Genomic DNA, 22,057 nt, shown 5'->3' on the forward strand with positions numbered 1-22,057 from the left:
GATGGATGGATGGATGGAGACAGAAGCAGATTAGATTAGCCTCGGCCACATACAGTAAACAGATTATCAGCTGTACAGGCAAATCATTCATACATGAACCTTCTACAGCGGCTGTGGAAAAGGTCAGGCCATGAATGAATTGAGCCAGCCATATAAACCATATCAAACAAATTATTCTCCCTCATAACATCTATATCCTCTGACATTAAGAAGCATCTCACCCATGGATGACATTCACAAGCATTTTGTAATATCAGAGCGGAGTTCAACTACCAGGGCGCTATGAATCTCTCATTTCAATTTGTGGTTAATGTTCAATCGTTTGACAGCATGACGATGAGACCATTTTGACTTTTGTGATTCATATTCCTGGCACTGATGTGGGCCCATTTTACCTAGACCAGTGATATTTCAATCCAGCCTGCAATGGCATGTAGTCTAGATTGAAATATATTGAATTTTGAAAGAAAAATGGGACCTCTAGACGAACATTCTGAGTTTTGTTGTTAAATCTCAACTTAAGAAACTTGAAAATGGTCAATTTGCAAGAGATTTTTTTCCATTTAAAAATCACGATGGGGTTTCAATTTGTGCATTATTTGCATTATGCAGACATTCAGCATCAAGGCCAGATTTGATCTCATTATAATTGTGAGGGTACGCAGTTTTTGTAAAAGGCCAAAAGTGGATACAGTGCAGCATGATGAAATATACAGTGCTTGTTACGTTATGTATGAAGAAGCATTTCAAAGGAGCTGCTAACTTGTAGCCGCTATAAAAAGAGGTACTCTTTTAGATCCTCTAAAAACAAACACATCGTAACATAACATGGAGGGGCCTGAGCTCTGTTTAGTATGTAGCAGTTAATTTCCATAGGAATGAACGACTGGCACTTTTGTTACATTTGCCCTTGTTTGCCCTTTGTTTATAAAAAGGGGGGCAAAAAAAAGGAAAACAGAAACCTGGCAGGGATGAATCTCGTTTCTGATCTGCTTCCCCAAATCAGATCGGATGTCGCTGAAAAATACATTTTCAGTTGCTCACACTGCAGGAAATCTCCTCTTTCCTCATCTAAGCTTTCTAATGGTGGGTATATTATTTTAGCTATTCTCCAAATATTTATATATTTCATAATAAACTGTCACCAAACATTCACAGGGTTCACAAACTTTTCAGGCCGTGACCCCCCAAAATCTCAACAAGTCCTGTCTACCAGGGAAGAAGAGCAAAGGTGGAAGATACATAAAATGTATGGACAAACTTGTTTGCCACCTTCTAAACCTTTCTTTTTATATATCAAAAACCCAAAACATCCAATCATATATTCTGACAAAAACCTCAGTTAAATCCAAGTGATTTCAGCAGTGTAGGTCATGTATTTAAGGCTGCTGCTTTCTCATCAGGGACCCGGGTCCGGATCCAAGCACACTTGACTACCAAAGTCCAGTTAGTCTTATTAGTCCACGCCCAGGCCCACTTGAAAACGTGGCTCATGTGTACTCAGGTAGCCTACAGTTCACATAATGGGGTGAAAACTACACCACAAGTGTACTCGGGTACGGAACAACATTCCTAATGTGAAAGCTTGTAAAGTCGTACTCAGGCTCGGTACGAAGCAATCGTACCTAACATGGGAAAACGCCCTGAAAAGCTGCCACAAGCAACGCATGGCAGCATGAACAATGGTCACTATAGCATGAATACAACCAAATGGGAAGCTCTGTCCAGACAAGCGGTGATGATCTTACGTGTTCCTCCTCTTGAATGGCCTCTAACGTGCCGTTAAATACCGGAGATGTAACCATCGGCTCTGCATCCTGTGTGCGGACACCACACCACTGATTAACTTTGATGCCTATAATTTATGCTCTGTCGTACACCGGCGAAAATAGCCGATCTGCAAGTCGCGACGCACCCACACCATGAGCTTGCAGATTGGATATTTACGGGGCGCAACACCGCTGTACGACCAAATTACAGTTTACTAACATTCCACACTCGTTTTCTCAGAATCAAAGCAGCGGTTCCCAAACTGCTCTGGTTCAGGAACCCACTTGAAAAAGAAAAGCGTTCATGGCCCACCCACCTGACCGCTTAACATAAGTGGTCAGATGGGTGGGCTACATGCATCATATTTTGATTGATCTTGGATGAATGTAACATATTGTACTTTAAAGGAGTAGTTCACCCCAAAAATTACTTGTTTTCTATCAATTACACACCCCATGAAGCCTTGAATTCATGGATATTTTTTTGTTTTTGTCGCATTCCAATAATTTGATTACTGGCGGAAAGATGCTAATGTATCCGGTAGGACTCAAAGGAGACTCTTTCAGTCTCCTACCGGAGAGACCACCGGTCATCAAATTATTGGCTTAGGAATGCCACAAAAACAAAACAATCTCCATGAATTCAAGGCTTATGGGGTGTGTAATTGATAGAAAATAAGTATTTTTGGGGGTAAACTTCCCCTTTAAGTTCCTATTGGCATCACAAAGAAAACCTTTTGTCAAGGTAATGAAAGAATTACCATGACTTATTTTTTACATAAATGTTTTATGTTGCTATATTAACAATAAAATCTTAGTTTTGCCAATTCTTTGGGGGCCCACTTGCAATAAATAAAAAGAGTAGATGTCTGATGTGAAGCGCACCCCTCTTTATTAGTTACTGGGTCTTGGGAGACATCTAGAGGCTACGGTGCTGAAAAGCCAGAGGATAGTGTGACCTATGTGGTGGAAGAAGTACTCACACTTTCTTTTCAAAAGTGTAATGTACTTAAGTACAGTACTTGAGTAAATGTACTTGGTTCCTTTCCACCACTGACTGGACCTATCTGTCTGTCATTCAGTAGGCTGCACAGAGAGGAGAATCCTCCAGGCAGTACAGGGCGATGGAGTGCATCGGGGGGAAAAAAACATCCTTTGCTACACTAAATGTTATTGACCTGGAAGTGGACAGCCTCTAGCTGAGGGCCCTGTCCAATAAGAAGCTTCCATACTAGATTTTCAGAACTGTGGAAACGTAATGGATCGTGAAGAGAGCAAACAGCTCACTGAACACACACCGAGTTAGAAACCGGTGACCAAATGAGGCCACGGCTTTGGTAGTCAACACTGTCACAGTGACACTGTCGCAGTGTTTTTCTAACTGTGTGAGGATTTGAGTCATAGTGAATGCAGGCACATACAGAGGGTTTAGAACAGGGGTCTTCAACAGGGGGTCCTCAGTGTTGCTACAGGGGGTCCGCCAAATCTCTGTGTGATAGGATCATTGTTTTTTACATTAACCACTTGAACCCTAGCATCCCTATTCTAAGGACAACTATAGCCGAAAATAGCTGATCTACAAGCTCACAGTAGATCGGCTATTTTCGGCAAAGAGGGGAAAAAAGAGCAGACCAAGAACAGAGTGAAAGTTTACTAAGTATTGACGGTTTAAGTCGCTAAATGTCTGAAAATACACATTAACATAAATCCAACATCTACAGTATGAAAAGCTTTCACCTGCAACACAATTTTATGTAATATATAGTGGGGGTCCCTGCTTCATCTCTCTCTCAGTTCTGGGGGTCCTTGGCCTGAAAAGGTTGAAGACCCCTGGTTTAGAATGTCCGTTTTAACCGTATGTCTATCTTTTTGTCTTATCTTATTTTTCTTGTTTGTTTCATTAGAATCCAGTATTACCTTGGGTGTATTATTTGTACTACTGTTGTCAGTGGAGTCTTTCCGGACCTGCTGCACCATCATTTACTGCTTGCCTTGAACCTCTATGAGTGAGTGACAACTGACAAATAAAACTCTGTTGATTCTTCTCCGATTAATTAGAATCAAGAATCAACACGGTTAGTCAACAGCTCAACGTTGCACCTGCCCTTTGCCAATCATAAAGGGATAGTTCACCCAAAAAAGTACTTTTTTCCTATCGATTAGTCACCCCATGGAGACTTGAATTCATGGATGTTGTTTTGTTTTTGTCGCATTCCTAAGCCAATAATTTGATGACCAGCGGACCGGTAGGCAGCGGTTCCGGTAGGAGACACAAAGGAGACTCTTTGTGTCTCCTACCGGAACTGCTGCCGGTCATATTATTGGCTTAGGAATGCGACGAAGAGGGAAAAAAATCCATGAATTCAAGTCTCCATGGGGTGACTAATCGATAGAAAAAAAAAGTCATTTTGGGGGTGAACTATCCCTTTAATTCTGTTCAGTGTTAATTCTTTCTTGTTTTCTTGTTTTTCTTTTCTTTTTTTTCCCTCTTAACTAAAACCATGGGGAAGGCTGGTTAGGTCACAAGGTGGCTAAGGTGCCGTAGTGATGCTCCTCTGTCTGTTTGCTTGTTAGCATTGGTCATTGTCACCGTAATCTGCCCTAGATCAGCTGAACAAGTGAAACAACAGTGAAATGAGTGGAACGCTGCATGCATGCATTACCTGCTCCACCTCTCCCTGGGTGATGGGTTGTGTCTGGAAGCGGGCGTTGGCCCTGCGCTGCCGGGTGTCCCCCCCCCTGGACCCGGCGGCGGCGGCGGCTCCAACGGCGGCGGCTTCGGCCACAGCCACGGTCTCGGCCCCGGCCCCCCCGGCTTCGGCCCCGGGGCCGCCCTCCGAGAGGCGGTTGAACAGGGCCATCTTCTCGGCCAGGCTGAGCGTGGACAGGTCGGGCCCGTCCGGGTTCAGCCCCGGGAGCCCATCTCCCGGTCCTCCTTCCACCCTGGGGGGGCCTGGGAGGGGCGGCTGAGGCTCCTGTGGCTCTATGTTCTCCTTCTCCAGGTCCTGGGCCCCTGCGCCTGGCTGGGAGGAGGACTGGAGGCTGCGTGGAGAGTGAAATGAGACGGTATAGGTTAGAGAGAGGAGATCAACAGGAAGTAACTGTACACAAATTGGTTTTAGTAGAAGAGCGACAGTTTTAATTTATGTGAACGAATGTTAGAAATGTACTTAACCCATTGAGACCTGAAGCCGATTCTACATGTCTCCTAAATCTCAACAGTATTCTGAAAAAACTTATGTTTCTATGTCAGTGGTGCTCTTTTTCATGTCAAGGACCCCCAAAATTATATGTATTTGGCCGCGGACCCCCATCAAAATATGTTGTTCCAGGGACCCCCAGAAGCAAAGATTTGAGTTAAAAATGTTTGCTTTAAAAATATATATATTCAAAGATTTGCACACATTTTCACGATTTTTCAAAAATAGCAGATCTACAAGCTCGTAGCGCGGCACTCGGTGCCGCGCTATGAGCTTGTAGATCTGCTATTTTTGAATAGCCCAAAGTGTAAAATAATGCTTTTTAGCTCAAATCTAAAAATGACACAGTTCCAGGTCTTAATGGGTTAAAAGAAAGGAACTGCAATAAATAAACTGCAATAGATAACAAATGATCAGATATGAGAATGCATTACACCATACATGGGCAACTGGCGGCCCGGGGGCCACATGCGGCCCCCACCTTCACTTAATGCGGCCCGCAGGTTAATATCGGATTACTGATATGTTATTGATTTCAGCTGTTACAATTCCAAACATGACCAGCTTTCATTAGTAGCTTAATGACTAGTATTACAATTCTATTGTCCTTTTTTATGTCCAATGTATTTGTATTTAAGTTCATAAAGTTAACAATCCCAATTCAGAAATAGCAAAAATAGCAGATCTACAAGCTCAAAGCTTGCAGATCGTCTCCTGGAGTGAATGTGGAAATATAGTGGCCCTCTCCATTATCAAAGTTGCCCACCCCTGCATTACACTTTCCTGCCATACTCCCATTGTTATAAAGGGCGTCAAGCACATATCCTAAAATTAACACCGTAGGCGTTCTTCATAATTCAGTTCCCAGGAGCAGTAACAGAGATATAAGTAGAATACAATGAGTGCAATGTTCCTGGTAGTCATGCAATGCATTGGGCTGTGGTTTGTTATGTTTAACCTTGGTCACTAAACTAAATTGGAGGCATGCAAAGCCAGCAACCCTGAGAGCTTTAACTAGCTTGGCCTTTGGCCTCTCTATTAGATATCTGATCCATTTCATCATTGACGTTCACGACCTGCACTGCTCGGGAAGCAAGCGTGGGAAGCATTTGTGCTTAACCCTGACGTTTTCAGAAATAGCAGATATGTAAGCCCACAGTGCGCCGCAATGCAACCACGTCGTGCGCTTGTAGATCAGCTACCTATGCTATTTGCTGTACAACGAAGCATATAGGGCTTAAAGTGGTTAATGAGCTATTGTGTAGACACCACCTTCATCCCTCTATAAGGAGTAGTAAATGGCTATTCCTGGTAAAGAAGCTTACACGTGAGCCAACACAAATTGGAAGTAATGTGAGCTGGGTGAAGTAAAACAAGTCACCCAGCAGAGGGCAGTAAAGTAGAGTAGAAGCTGGTGCAACACAAACGAATATTGGTGCAGAAATGTGATGCGAAAAATATCAGTTCAGTTGTACCCAGTACCACATGATGAGGTGGATAAAGGTATAAAAGCAGGCTTAGTAGGAGCAGGAGGAGGCATGATGCAGCCTGACACCCAATGAAGAAAAACCATGCTGCTTGCGCACATGCTGCACAATCGTTACACCCTTTAAATACATATAAATACACACATTTACCTACATTCACAGATACCAAAATACACGCGCGCACACGCACACGCACGCACGTGACGCACACACACGCACACGCACACGCACACTCTCCAGGTCAGTTGTACCTGAAGGTGTTGACTAGAGTAGGACTGGATGCACGGGCTACGGTGGTGTGGACAGCCACAGGTTGTGAAGATATGGCAGGGTCACTTTAGAGTGTCACACACACACACACACACACACACACACACACACACACACACACACACAGAGGGAAAAACACACACGATGACGATGACTGGTGTCAAAGGAAGATAAGAGGAGAGGGGAGGAGAGGGGAAGAGGAGAGGAGAGGAGAGGAGAGGAGAGGAGAAGAGAAGAGAAGAGAAGAGAAGAGAAGAGAAGAGAAGAGAAGAGAAGAGAAGAGAAGAGAAGAGAAGAGAAGAGAAGAGAAGAGAAGAGAAGAGAAGAGAAGAGAAGAGAAGAGAAGAGAAGAGAAGAGAAGAGAAGAGAAGAGTAGAGAAGAGAAGAGAAGATCTTGGCAGAAATAAGAACTAAAAACATAAAATAAACAGGTGAAAGTAGAACCTTTGTGACTGTGACACCTACGTTGCAGTGACGTTGTCCACCTCCTTGTTGGTGACAGGCTGTGTGTGTGAGCGGTCCTGCACCCTCCTCAGACGCCTCTCCACGGCGGCGTTGCGAGACTTAGGCTTTGGCACGTCGGACGTCCTCTCCAGCTCCTGGAAAAGGACATGTTGCAATTTTACTGTAAATGCAAACAGCAAGGCATGGCAATCACACCGTCTACAGCTGCCACGGTGTTGTAGCGCTGACATTATAGATTGAGTATCGCTGTGAGATATTCTTACAAAACGTACAGTAGAGCAGTGGTTCTCAAACTTTTTCATGTCAAGGACCCCTAAATTGATATATGTATTTGGCCACGGACCCCCAGCTAAAAGGTTTTGTGCCAGGGACCCCCAGAAGAGAAGATTTATGTAAAAAAAAAATCAACATTTGTCAATTTTCCAAACATTTTCAACATTTTTCACAAAAACGCTAAAATAGCAGATGTACAAGCTCGCAGCGCGGCACGAAGTGACGCGCTATGAGCTTGTAGATCTGCTATTTTTGAATAGCCAACTTAGAAATGGATAAAGTGGTTAAAATGATTGTGACGCTATATTTACTACTTTTGCTGGGGACCCGCTGGTACCCTCCCAAGGACCCCTGGGGGTCCCCGGACTAGGGCATTCACCGAATAGTCGAATATTCGAATATTCGAATATCAAACCACTATTCGATTTTTTTTTTTTTTAGATTTTTTTTTTAGTGGCTTTTCTACAGCAGACACGCAGCTGTGAGCTCTGGTGTGACGTCAACTTGCATTCCTTGAGTCGAGTCATCAATGCCATTGAATTTTTTTATTTTTTTATTTATTATAATCAAATCGATTAATCGAATATTCGAATACTTATAGGTCGAATAATTCGAATACTAAAAATCACTATTCGTGAATGCCCTACCCCGGACCCCACTTTGAGAACCACCGCAGTAGAGTATTGATAAATACTACTATAAATAGTTAGCCTACCATTAAACTCTTAAGATCGCTCCTGAATGTTACGTTTCTTTTCTCCCCCTAAAATAGATATAATAATAGTTGAAATAAAGTGTACGTGTGTTGCATACCCTGAACAGTGATCTCTTTGCTGCCACGCTCATCTTGGCTCTGTCATCGAGTTTTTCCTCATCCACTGGAAAAGGCAAGGCCAGCAGAAAAAAAAAAGGTTAGCAACTTAACGAGGGAACTTCACTGACTTTGATTATGAGCAATCTCTATGTGCGTCAGACACGAAGATGACAAAGAGGGGACTTGCTTTCAGTATCCTGCAGCTGAGTGGGACTCAAACGGGACCTGAGGAGGACACGTGAAAAGACAACCACAGCATGTTTCAGTGTGAATGATTGAATTGATTGCATAATCATATAATATTATGTCTGTGAACCAACCAAGGCTGTGGTAACAAATCCCAATAAAAATATTGTACCTGACCAATAAAGTGTTTCTGATCGGGAAGTACATTTTGAAATAATATGGGTTCGGTCCTGTACCTGTCAGACTCCATGCGCTCTGCTGATGTGATGGGCTGCGTCCTATGCCTCTCGGACGAGCGACTGTCCCCTGGGGTGATGTAACGGCGAGGTCTCCGTGGGGCCCTGTCCCTGTCCCTGTCCCTGTCGGTTCCACTGGCTGCTGGATCTACCTCCACGGCTGATAGATCTACCTTCGTGGTCTCCCTTGTGGAGGAGAACATGTGCCAAATTGGACAAGGATTGACGAAGACGACACAGGGAGAATGAGAAGAACTATTAGCATCTTTTCTTTTCGGGTATTTCACTGGAAATGGACAAAAGTTTACGATGTAGGTTACTCAGAACAAGCGCAACGTACAGTAGGTTATTCTCATGCAGCACACCTATGCTGCATGAGCTTTGCACAGCAAACCCCTATAGTCAATAGCTGTTAGACACTCACAACATCAACATGCAGCAGCAGCAACAACTGCCAAAACGATTGAGTTGCTAGGAACGCACGTTCATGGCTGAAATTAAGGTTCTTATTATTTCACCATGCTTTGTAATCACAATTAGTAATCATGATTACTGGTTCCAATTAGAGGACTGGGGAATAGAGGAACACAACTGCTCACAGAATTTCTGAACCTCAGATATGCTTTCCAATTTCAAATATGTTAAAATTATTAATTGTGATAACCAAAATGGTGACTTATTATGTTCATGCGAAATTAATTGTGCGGTCATGAGGTTTAGACAGCAGTCAGTGAGACCAGACAGCGTCCATGCCATGAGACCTACAGCTCAGGTTTCCGGTTGGCATTCTCCAGGTAGGAGTGTCGAAGCTGTGCCACTGATATCCTGGTATCCAGGGCACCCACCTCCCCGTTGGACACCCCTCCGTCCCTGGCAAGGTGCCCTGCTGCCGCTACCTCTCGACTGGCTTCTGCTGCCCTCTCCATACTCCGGTACATAGCGGAGCGCTCGCTTACTCCTATATCTGACATGGAGCGAGTTCGGATCTTAGGCTTGGGCCCTCCACTCATCTCCATGGTCCTGTGTCGGGCCTGGCGGACAGAGGGATCCTTCTGGAGGTAGACAGCTGAGTCAGTTATGTGTTGACCTGGGGACTCTTGTTGTTCCTGCTGCTGCTGATGCCTTTGAGGTTCATACTCCTGCTGTCTTTGGGGCCCTTGCTGCCTTTGAAACTCTTGCTGATGTATTTGACCCTCTCGTTGTCTTTGAGCCTCTTGCTGATGTCTTTGGGTCTCAAGTTGTCTTTGGGCCTCTTGTTTCTTTTGAGCCTCTTGCTGATGTCTTTGGGTCTCAAGTCGTCTTTGGGTCTCAAGTTGTCTTTGGGCGTCTTGTTGTCTTTGGGCCTCTTGCTGTCTCTGGGCCTCTTGTTGTCTTTGGGCCTCTCTTTGGGACTCTTGCTGTCTTTGGGCCTCGTGCTGTCTTTGAGCCTCTCTTTGGGACTCTTGCAGTCTTTGGGCCTCAAGTTGTCTTTGGGTCTCTTGTTGTCTTTGAGCATCTTGTTGTCTTTGGGCCTCTTGCTGTCTTTGGGCTTCTTGCTGTCTTTGAGCCTCTCTTTGGAACTCTTGCTGTCTTTGAGCCTCTCTTTGGAACTCTTGTTGTCTTTGGGCCTCAAGTTGTCTTTGGGCCTCAAGTTGTCTTTGGGACTCTTGTTGTCTTTGGGCCTCTTGTTGTCTTTGGGCCTCTTGTTGTCTTTGGGCCTCCTGTTGTCTTTGGGCCTCGTGTTGTGTGTCAGCCTCTTGCTGTCTTTGAGCCTCTTGCTGTCGTCTTAGAGATTCTTGCTGATATCTTTGAGGTTCTTGATGTCTTTGAGCCTCTTGCTGATGCATTTGGGGCTCTTGCCAAAGTCTTTGGGCCTCGTGTTGCCTTTGGTGCTCTTGTTGATGTCTCTGGGGCCTGTACTGTTGTTCACTCTGGGGCTGTTGGTGAATTTCGGTTTTGTATGGTTGCATTTTGGGGTCAAATTGTTCATCATGTGACTCATATTGTTGATGTCTTTGGGACTCGTGTTGATTATACCTTTGACGCTCGTATTGCAGGTGTCTTTGGGGTTCTTGATGCTGCATATGGGACTCAAATTGGTCCGGCCCTTGAGATTCATATTGCTCCTTTTGAGGGTCATACTCCAGCTGCCTTTGCCGTGCTTGTTGTTGTCTATAGGGCTGTTGATATATTGGCTCTTCCTGGTGCCCATGTTCAGTGGCTTGTTGCTGCCTGAGCTGATGGTGTGGGGAAGAGCGAGAGGGCTCGACAGACATAAATGCTCTCCTCTCTGGGCTGTCATGGCTGGACAAGGGTTGCTCCCTGCCCCTTTCCCTGAGCCTCTCCCTACCCCTCTCCGTGGGCCTCTCCGCGTCCCAGTCTTCCTCGACTCTGCTCCTCCTGCTCCCACTATCATCAGTGGTCTCCCACTCCATCTCCTCATGTCGGCCCCTCTGAGGGTCATCCACGCTCTTCTCCCTGCGGCGGATCTCAGAGGGCAGCACGGCCTTCCGGCTCCTCAACAGTCCCACCGTGTGGCCCTCCTCCTGCAAGACCTGCTTGGCCTCCATCCTGGCTTCTCTGTTGGTGGTGTAGATTTGGTCTGCGCTCACTCTCCTCCTCGGAGGGACCTCTGGAGACGCAGTCAACTTGGTGGAGGAGTTTTCCGGGGCAGGCATGGCCATGTATGGCTGAGGATCCTGCTGTGAGGGGGTGGAGTGGTGGGTCTTGGTTGCTTCTGAGGGGTGGTATGCTGCTTGTCCGTGTGCGGGCTGGTGCCCAGGGCTGGGCTGAGGCTGGGGAACGGTCCTTTGGTAGCTAGGGTGCTCCGAGTGATGTGCTACGTTCCCCTGAATATGGTGTCTGTTGGCCCCTTGCCTGTCTGGACTCCACTCTGGGGGCTTTTGTACGGTTTCATCCCTGGACATTCTTTCCCTGACTCGAATTCTTAAAATGGGAGGGAATGGATGAGTGAGAATGTGATCATGGGTTTGAATTAAGACAACACTCTCCAAAATACTCTGAAATGGGAGATGACTCAATATCTTCAAATGCAGTAGATATTGAATCTGGTTTGTAATTAAACTCAGCTCATTAATTGTTTTCACATCCAAATAGAAAAACACAACATGCATATGTTCATGATATAAGACCATACTGTAAAGGGACCAAGGTGAACTCTCAATCTGACACTGAGACAAGTAGCACTAGCAACATGTGCTGGGTTTAAACTTGAATCTCAGATCAAACGGCCTCGTCTCTGATGTCCTTAAACCAAAAAAGTAAGCCAAACTATTTTAATCTTTGACCCTTTGACCCACAGGAGCTGAAGGTTGCATTAACTCTTTCACTGCCAGACTTATTTCAGACTGTGTCGTCCCAGTGCCAGGAAAAAGGTGCATTTTTCCTCTGTTTGTTTTTTAACATTGAAGTGAATGGAGCAGCAATTTTTTGGATAGCGTTATCTCCTAGTTCCTTTGAGATAAACCCAAAAAAAATTCAGAAAAATTCAATAATAAAAAATAATAATAATAATAATATTTTTTTTTTTTCATATTTTCGTCATTCCGTCATTGGCCATGATAGCCATAGAGCCATCGGACGGGAATTCCCGTCCGGGGCAGTCAAAGAGTTAATATCATTGCAGGTCACTAAGCTGGATGTAATTAAAGGAGAATACCGGACAAATTAAGTGTTGTCTTTGATGTCTCGTTACTCACCGACCGACGTGAAAAGTGGCGTTCTTTTTTTCCACCTTGTTTCTTTCCAGAACCTGGCAACTCGTGTTGCCAGGTTCTGGAAACAAGCAACCAGTGTTAACTCGTTCGCCATTAACACATTGGGTGCCAGAGGTTTATTAAAATATTATACGTTGAGTGCCTGCATTTCTTCCATCCACTTGCGCTATACGTTTCGTGCTGTGAGAAGCCCTGACGCGGAAGTGCATGTAAACAAAGCGTGCGTGCGAGACGGCGGAGGGTCCCGACTAACGCCTGGAACAATAATATTTCCAACGCGACCCTCCATTGCAGCGTGATCGCCGATCGAAAACGGCTCGTTTCCACCACGTTAAAAAGAAATGGAGATATTAAGCTTTTAATCAAGGAGATAACATTGAAAACGCCGACCGGAAGGATTTTTGACATGGAGCCACATCCAGCCTCTTCTTCTCAGAAACTGCTTGGGTGATGTCAAAGTTTCGTTTTAGCGCCCCACGTGGCCCACATGTATAAAAATAGAATTGGGTCAAAAAAGGTCCGGACCGTTTTCGGCACTTCTCGTTTGGACCCTCAAAAACGGTCCGGACCGTTTTTGGCATTCAATGTGTTAACGGTGGCCTCGCAGGAAATTTCAACGCATGTTTGACTATCATGAGACTCCACAATGACTAGCAGTAGAGAGAAAAACAACTTTGCCTCGGTTATAATAGACGAATCTCCCTAACCCACGCGCTCCCATTCTGACAACGGAGGGGGTTTAAAAAATGACGACACGGGAATCTATGGAAAAAAAGAACGCCACTTTTCACGTCGGTCGGTGAGTAACGAGACATCAAAGACAACACTTAATTTGTCCGGTATTCTCCTTTAATGGGCCGCTGCTTCATTTGACACGGCAGAGAGGTTTAAACACATGTTTCAATTGCAACCCACCACTGGTTAGCAGTAGCAGCTGAATAGGCCACACAGGTAGAAGGAACTCATTGAGAGAGTGACCCTAGCAATGTATAGATGATAAATAAAACCTGTTAACAAGATATTCAATACTTTATACTAGAGTGTTAAATAAAGTGATAAAACGTGACCCAGAGAGTAATTAGGATTAAAATGAAACTATTCAATCTTCAACATACAGTCAGTCAGTTTGCGAGGCTTCTATTTCCAATGTCACGCATCCACATACTGCGGCTCCACACAGACCACTTAACGAGGCAGTGATGCAGTATCTGGGTCATGTTCAGGTCCAAAAATATAGGCCAAATGACCCTTTCCCTTCTGGGTGTATAGAGAGGCTCATGGTGGGACCTCAAAGAGCATTCGGAGGACTTCAAAGCCGGTTTAGCTTTCTTTAGACCCCAGGTGTCTGAGCACAGTCAACCTGCCGCCATACATTGAATTACAAAACGTGATCTCAACAGGCAACGTGTGTCTTATGCAACAACATTGTCAATGGCATTTACAGCGTCCCAAAGTAAGAGGATGTAATATCATAGGAGGTGAACAAGCTGGGTTGTGCAGCTGGGGCCCCCCTTGGAGGGGAAAGAGGGTGTGTGGGGGGGGGGGGGGGGGGTGAGAACCGCCTCAGCTGACAAGTGCTGAGTCGGCAGGACAGTGGTCAGGGAAGGGAGGGGTAGACTGGTGTTGGCACCCCAACATCTCTACTTCTACAAACACCACCCAATTTATTTATTTTTAATGAATGCAGAGAGTGCACACAGACGTGCACACAATATAATGGCAACGTTGCTATGGTTTTTCAACACCTAAACACACGGACCAACAGGTATTGAAAAAAAAAACCCAGGACAGAAGTCTTCTGACATTTAGAGGAGTGTTTAAAAAACAGCGGGTCAGAACCCCCCAAAAAATCCATATATTTAAAAAAAAAACACAAGAAAGTAGTGAAAATAGCCGATCTACAAGCGTATAGCGTGTCGCACTGTGACACGTTGTGAGCTTGTAGAGCGGCTATTTTCACTATTACTTGAAATAGTGTTTAATTTATAAAGTATTTTTGTAAGTTTTGGGTCTGGAACTAAAAAGGTAGGGAGCCCCTGATTTAGAGGGTCAACTACCTCTGTTTCCTCTAGCTGTCTTGTTGCCAGGCAACAACATCAGCTGTTTCACAGGGAGAGCTCTGTCAAATCAGCTTGAGTGCTTGACTCTAATACAATCTAATATAAAAGTTAACATGACACAGATGAAGACACCAAAACGATAGTAGTAGCCTAATGGGAGCCCTAAGAGAAGATAATGTTCCTTGCTCAGATGGCACCTGTAAGAATCTGCGCATGTGCAAATTAACCCATTAAGACCTGAGGCCGATTCGACAAATGTCTTCTAAATCCTAACAGTTTTCAGAAAAACCGATGTTGCTATAATATCGTTACTATCGGGCAGAAAACCTCTTCTCTCCATATTTTGAGTTTTTTCGTAAATTAACGCCCTACTTGATCATACTACAGCTTCGCACAAAAGTAGCTGATCCACTTCACGTTTTGCGCTTGTGGATCTGCTACTTTTGATATTTTTGAATTTGAATCCAAAAGTATCAAATACGTCCAAGTTTTGGACGTATGAGGTTTCCAAAAAAAGTTATTTTTATTTATTTTTAAGACAGATGCTGTCTGCAGATGCTTTATTGGGTTAATACTCTGTTCAATCCTAAACAGCTACTGTCCAATTGATCTACTCCTCAGCTCCCATCTATGACTGTCTGTAATACTCTGAGAGAAGTTCCTGAACTCAACTTGGTTAATCAAAGTTACACAAGCACGACAACACATGAATTAGGTTGGTGAGAGAATTGGTCATTTGGAAGAACCGCAAACCCAATCTGCAATCTAGAGGTGAACACCTGTTAACATCAGCTAATGGTAACGAGCGATTAATATTAGGGAATATTATGGGAAATATTACTGGACAGTTATAATGGGAGATCTATTGGGAAGAGTTAGCCAGATCTTCACACATCCAGCACATTCCAAAAGGTGAAAATATACCTGGAAGGCCAGCTGATGGCTGTCGGCGTGTCACGCTCGGAGTCTGTGGCCAGAGACCAGTCGCTCTGCGACAGAGCTGCTAAGCTACAGGACAATGTGGTGAACATGTCAAACTGATGAATGAATTAATCTGATCGTTCTTTACAGGTTCAATGGTATACGTCCATACATTATTCCTTCCCGCTATAGCCAGAGCCTTGAATTAAAGAGTTGCGTCACCTCGGGGGCAGAAAACAGCGCTGGTCACGTGGTTCATGTAAACTTGAAATAGTGACAAACGCAGCGCTCATAGACTCCAGTGCATTCCGTAAACTTCCGGTTCAGGGCTTTGTCACTATTCGCCAATAGAAGGCTCTGTAGAAGACTGGCCCGATGAAGTGAACGGCGGTGACGCAACTCTCCTTATATGGCTCTGGCTATAGCTGTTAGCAAAATGCTAAGTGTTAATTTAACTGACACTCTGGCTTATGTTGTGTACGGGGGGTAGAGTGGCCAGTAGAGTGGCCGGATGGCAATCGTTTCCAGTTCGATCCCGGATTCCCCCAGAGTTAATGTCAAAGTGTGTGTGTGAATGGGTGAATGTAATGCAGAATCTATGTAAAGCGCTGCTATATAAATGCACCATTTACCATTTTACCAGTATATAAGGTCCTGTTTAATCTTCCCGTACCATGCATGCCTTTATGTATGGTGAAACTCTCTAAAAAAGGGTCTGTATCTCTCTGCACCCAATGCCACCAAGATCAATTCCCAAATCGAGGCTACGTCGTGGGACCAGCTGAGAAACCATATATCCTCATAACCTGCCATCCCGCCCGCCTCTTTCTAAGCGGCCTAACCCACTCCTCTCGCTCCCATGCCAAGTCTTACCCCTCCCCAGCCCCCGATGAGCTCCCCAGAACACCTCACTTACCCCGTGTGAAAGTGGGGCAGGGTTAGTGTGACAGACCCTTGGGACGCTCAATCTAGAAAGATCCCACCACCACCACCGGCAGGGACAAGGCAGCAAAGCTAGCACAGAGTGGACATCTAAGTTAAGGTTTAAATAACACTGAATCCAGCGTCATTGCCTGTGAAATGATCTTATGTCGCCACCAGTGAAAATGATACCTGGTGTGCATACAGTGCTCAACTGTGGCCCCATGTAGCTGTGAGAGGTATTTCAACCAGCTAGCACTGGCGTGCTTGCATGCATGCAGTAACGTGGCCCACAGAGAGTGCACTGGGTTCATTTGAACGGTTGTTTAACAGTTTATTTAAGCATTAGCTGCCTTCTGAGAGACGGTATGTACCCATGATGCTACTGAACGTATACAAGATATACTATAGAGACAAAATAAGGTGGCCTTTTAGTCTTACCGATAAAACTATTACAACCATAAATGGTTTCACAACCCACGGCCAGCAATGTATACGGTACGGCACAAATCACAGATGACTCCAAAGATCAGCAGTAGGCTGCTACGCAAACGCTAAATCTGAACTACTATGGCTGTCAGAAGTCTGTAGCTGGTTTGTGCAGTATAGTCAAGAAGTAGGAGCATAAATGGCGGCGCGGAAAAGGAGGTAGCAAGACTAAACAGAGTCAGTTTCAAAGGGCCTTTCAGTGACACTGCCCCCCCCCCTTAAAGATGGCGTAGTTTATAGATTGAATGGTTAGGCCAGGGGGTCAAAGTGGGGGGTCCAAATGGACCCTTACGGGTCTGTAACTCTGACAGACAAATGGAACCAAATGGACCTGTAAAAGGGAGGTAGATTAACACTGACAGTGTAGATTGGGATCCCAAAGATTACAAATATTTCCTTTTGTACAGTCTCAGAGTAAGAGACCCATAAAGGGTCCATTTGGACCCCTGGTGGGCCCCGGACCAGACATTGAGAAACAGTGTCCTAATAATAGGCCTAACCCTGTAGTGTAAGTTACCGCTAGCGGACATTGAAACCCGTGTACAGGACTCACCCCTGTCTGTTGAGGATGCTCTGGGCCTGCTGCTCGATGAAGAGGTCCCCGGGGGAGATGCCGTAGCGCGTGGAGGGCAGGGAGGCCCGGCGGGCCGTGCGGGGAGAGCTGGGCACCGCTGCCACGCTGTAGTCCCTGGCGGACGGGGCAGGGCTTGGCTCCTGGGGGGTGGAGGAGGAGGGGGGGTGCTGCTGCTGCTGCTGCTGCTGGGGCTGCTGGGGGTGCTGATGATGATGCTCCTGAGGTCTGCTGCTCCTGGAAGCCGGCGAGCGCTCCGAGGCCCCTCCTCCTCCTCCTCCTCCTCCTCCTCCTCCACCACGCCGCTGGTTCTCCATGTTCATGGCCCGCTCCCGCTCGGCGATCCTGCTGGGCCGTTCCTGTTGCGTCGGCGGAGGCGTGGCTTGTTGGGTCGTGTGGTGGGGGGCGGGGTGGGAGGCGGCGGTAAGGGCGGGGCCGGAGTCCGCCGGGTGAGTCCGCATGGAAACCCTGCCCACTCCCGAGCTGTACGGCGCCCTCTGCTGTTCTTTCCCCGGCTGCTGCTCCGCGGGCGCGGGCGCCGGCGCCGCCGCTGGTTCACGCCTGTCTCGGTGCTCCCGCCTGGCAGGAGGGGGGTCCCGTCTGTCCGAGTTGTCTGACTCGCGGCGGGGGCGGTACCGAGGCGTGTAGTCCGTGTCCACCTCCTGGTCCAGGAGGATGCCGTAGCGCTCCGAGAGCTGGCGGCGGCGCTCGGCTTTGTAGCGGGCGATGCGCTCGGCCTTGGAGCTGAGCGCGGCGGCGTCCAAGGGGGCGGACGTGGGCGGCGTGGGGGCGGCGGACAAGGTGACCGGCTCGACGCGGACGGCGGCCGGTTCTGGGCGGCCTCCTCCGGCCCTGAGCCTGGACGACCGGTCTGGGGACGACACCTGCATCTGGGGGGCTTCCATCTCCTCTCGACTGTAGCGCCTCACTGTGGGGACAGGCGGGGAAGTACAAATAAACTAACGCTATTATTTCTAGCTTGGTCTGTGACCTGAGGAAGACCCAAAGTGCATCGAAACACTGTCTTATTGCAATAAAAAGTTCTGGTTGCAAGACAGTGTTCAGCCAGGTAAAAACCGAGTCAGGTCAGGGTGCTGAAACTGTCCATGTTGGCCCACTGGAAAGACTGCTGCACTAAATCATGGAACAGAGCCTTTATTTGTGTCATTGTAACACAGATGATGTACTATTTAAGTCGATATCGCTGTCATGAAAAAGGTCTTTATTATATACACGCCATTATGCTTTAACAAGTGTTATGAAGCCAGCCTTATACACATGGCCCACTGGAAAGACTCTGCTGCACTAAAAGGAACAGAGCCTTTATTTGTGTCATTGTAACACAGATGATGTACTATTTAAGTCGATATCGCTGTCGTGAAAAGGTTCTTTATTATACGCATCCCATTATGCTATAACAAGTGTTATGAAGCCAGCCTTATCATCACATTAAACGCTAAGTTTGCCATTATAGTTTAAATGGAGTGGATGGACCATGTATTATTAATGGTCGCAGCTCATACAACCTCAAACTTTGTAAAGGGTCAATTTGTCCAACTTTTATCATTTTTTTCTTTCTTTTTTTTGGCTGAGCAAGCACACTTCCCCATGCAGCACTGCCCGGGCTCTGAATCTCACAGTCACATACTTTCATACTTGGTGATGCTGATTGCATCAGCCTTGTTCTGGTGCAGTTCTCTCCACTACAGCAAATAAGGGTTATAGCCACTTTCACCCTGGTGTCCTTGCTTTATTATAGGTGGGAATTGTCCAAAATTGTCAATAACTGTCAAAGATGGGGGGGGGGGGTTAAGTGGTTAAATGTGTCTCAAAGCAGTTACTGAAGGAGGTACAATTTAGCCCCCACAGAGTAAAAAAAAAAGAAGCAATTTCACAGCATAATACAACATCTTGTATACTGCATATCATGCATATAACATCATTTAACAATGCATTATACTCACATTTCAGGTCAGCTAGATCACTGTTTCCCAAACAATGGGTTGGGACCCACTTTTGGGTCGCGGGTTAAGTATCAAATTTGTTATCCCTTGTTTTTCTTTTGCATTTGCTATTTCATTATTATTTAAAACAAAGGCAAACAAAATAATTTCAGAAATAACCCCAAAAAATCCATACGTTTAAAAAAACGCAAGAAATAGTGAAAATAGCAGATCTACAAGCTCACAATGTGTCACATCGTTGTGAGCTTGTAGATCGGCTATTTCACTATTAAGTGGTTAATTCACAATAGTTTTGTGAGTTTGGGTCCAGGGGAATTTTGGGTCTCGGCTAAAAAAGGTTTGGGAACCACTGAACTAGATTACAGTGCCATGATGCCATCCTGATCTTATACATGTACTGTAGCATGCCATGTCACATGCCATACTGTTAACCCTTTAAGACCGGGAACGCATCTGTGTCATTTTAAGATTTCTTTGGCTATATAAAAATAGCAGATATACAAGCTCATAGCGCGGCACCGAGTGCCGTGCTACGAGCTTGTAGATCTGCTATTTTTTTTTTTTTTTTAATTTGAAAATGTGTGCAAATCTTTAGGTTGAATATCTATATACTTTTTTTAAAGCGAACGATTTTAACTCAAATCTTTTTACAAATGTACAAATGTCTTATAAATCCCCCCCAAAAAAATCCTAAAGTTTTTTTTAATATATATTTTTTACTTATGTTGCTCATTAATTATTATTATCAATGGTTTTCAAACTTTTTGTGTCAAGGACCCCCAAAATAATATGCATTTGTCAGCGGACCCCCTCCCATCTAAAAATAATGTTGTTCCAGGGACAAGATTTTTCTAAAAATAGCAGATCTACAAGCTCATAGCGCGGCACTCGGTGCCGCGCTATGAGCTTGTAGATCTGCTGTTTTTGAATAGCCAAAGAAACCTTAAAATGACACACATGCGTTTCCTTCCCGGCCTTAAAGGGTTAAACCTGTTACAATTGCACTTTCATCACTCTATAGGCAGTGTTGGTGGAAGTTACTTTCAAACAGTGTTCAATTGCATCATCACTATGTGACGGCTCTTTTTTTGCTATAATTTAGAAAATATTTGAAACTGAAAATGTCTGCCTATATAATGACATTCCCAAAATAGGGACGGCAGTTTGAAAGTGGTTCATGCTTCGCCACCAACGCTATCTGTATGAAGACTAGTTCACCGTTTCTCAGCCTCGTGTCCAAAATGGACCTTTACTGGGTCTGTAACTCCGAGAGTGTACAAATGGAACCCTAAATTGACACTGGTTGAGAATCAGCGGTCTAGTCCACCAGAGCAACCTCCACGTGTAGCCACTACCAGAGCCATATAAGGAGAGTTGCGTCACCTCCGTTCAATTCATCGGGCCAGTCCGAGGAGCCGAATAGTGACAAAGCCCTGAAAACGGAAGTTTACGGAATGCACTGGAGTCTATGAGCGTTTGTCACTATTTCGAGTTTAACCATGAACCACGTCACGGACACTGTTTTCTGCCCCGCAACTCTCTAATACAAGGCTCTGGGGGTCCACTACTAAGTGCTCCATGCCATGCTTACCCATCCCACGTGGCTCACAGGGGTCAGAGGCGCGCGTGTAGCGCGGCTGGTCCTCCTCTAGCATTCTGTTGGACACCAGCCCACCGGGCATCGCCGCCAGGGCAGGGGGCACGTCGCTCTCCATCCCCTCCAGGCGGCGGGCTATCCTCTCCTTCCTACCAGGGGGGGCACAGGGTGGGGTGGATGGATGGAGGTCAGTGACTGACTGTACAATGACTGCAGAATGTAAAATAAAACTTTGGGTTAGATCTTTCTCGTGCCACGGACCCCCATCCCCCCATGTATTTGGCCGCGGACCCAACCATCTGAATTTTTTTTGTGCCAGGGACCTCCAGAAGAGAATTTTTGGGGTTAAAAATTCGAATTATTAAAAGAAAATCCAAAAATTTTAGATATTTTTCAAGTATTTTCAAAAATAGCACATCTGCTCTTTTTGAATAGCCAACGTATTAAATGGATAAAGTTGTTAAAATGATTGTAATGCTACTTTATCTACTTTTGCTGGGGACCCCCTGGACCCCTGGGGGTCCCCCGGACCCCATTTCCCCCACTGGGCTTGGGGGAAAACAATTGCTTAGAGAGAACCAATGTGTTGTTATTACCTACCTGTTCATTTCCCAATCATCTGAGTCAGCGCTCTCAAAATGTCTCTTTAATTCTGAAACTATAGGTGATGGGGGAAAAGACAAGAAAAAAACATTTGATTGGAACTTAAATACTGTTTTTTGTTGTATGTTTGTGGAATTTCTAACTGGCCTATTTTTTATTGTTTTGCTGCTACACTGACCCAATTTACCCTCCATGAAGTTAACTCATTCAATCCAGGAACGCATCTGTCATTTTAAATTTTAACCACTTTAACCATTATTTTATACTTTGGCTATTAAAAATAGCAGATATACAAGCTCATATGAGCTTGTAGATCTGCAATTTTTGGCAAATTTATATATATATATAAAATAGTTATTTTTTTAGGTGAACATTTGTAACTCAAATCTTTGCTTCTGGGGATTCTACAAATGTCTTCTAAATCCTAACAGTTTAAAAAAAAAACTTATGTTTCTATAATATATCAGTGGTTCTCAAACTTTTTCCATGTCAAGGACCACCCAAAATGATATGTA

General features: G+C 45.3%; 1 protein-coding gene across 1 annotated transcript in view; it reads right to left on the reverse strand.

Moving 5' to 3' along the window:
* Nucleotides 1-22,057, reverse strand: part of LOC308094422 (supervillin-like) — a 67,074-nt gene that overhangs the window by 38,697 nt on the left and 6,320 nt on the right. Inside the window, exons 4-14 of the mRNA XM_080441067.1 lie at nt 21,540-21,597; nt 20,934-21,088; nt 17,361-18,306; nt 9,466-11,625; nt 8,701-8,886; nt 8,466-8,503; nt 8,278-8,342; nt 7,192-7,325; nt 6,708-6,791; nt 4,433-4,811; nt 1,749-1,817 (exon numbers count right to left, since the gene is read on the reverse strand). Coding sequence (XP_080297193.1) covers nt 1,749-1,817; nt 4,433-4,811; nt 6,708-6,791; nt 7,192-7,325; nt 8,278-8,342; nt 8,466-8,503; nt 8,701-8,886; nt 9,466-11,625; nt 17,361-18,306; nt 20,934-21,088; nt 21,540-21,597 — 4,274 coding nt within the window. The remainder of the gene's footprint in view (nt 1-1,748; nt 1,818-4,432; nt 4,812-6,707; nt 6,792-7,191; nt 7,326-8,277; nt 8,343-8,465; nt 8,504-8,700; nt 8,887-9,465; nt 11,626-17,360; nt 18,307-20,933; nt 21,089-21,539; nt 21,598-22,057) is intronic.

Source organism: Gymnoscopelus braueri, assembly GCF_963280865.1.
Source record: "Gymnoscopelus braueri genome assembly, chromosome: 10".
In the NCBI taxonomy this organism is placed as follows: Eukaryota; Metazoa; Chordata; class Actinopteri; order Myctophiformes; family Myctophidae; genus Gymnoscopelus; species Gymnoscopelus braueri.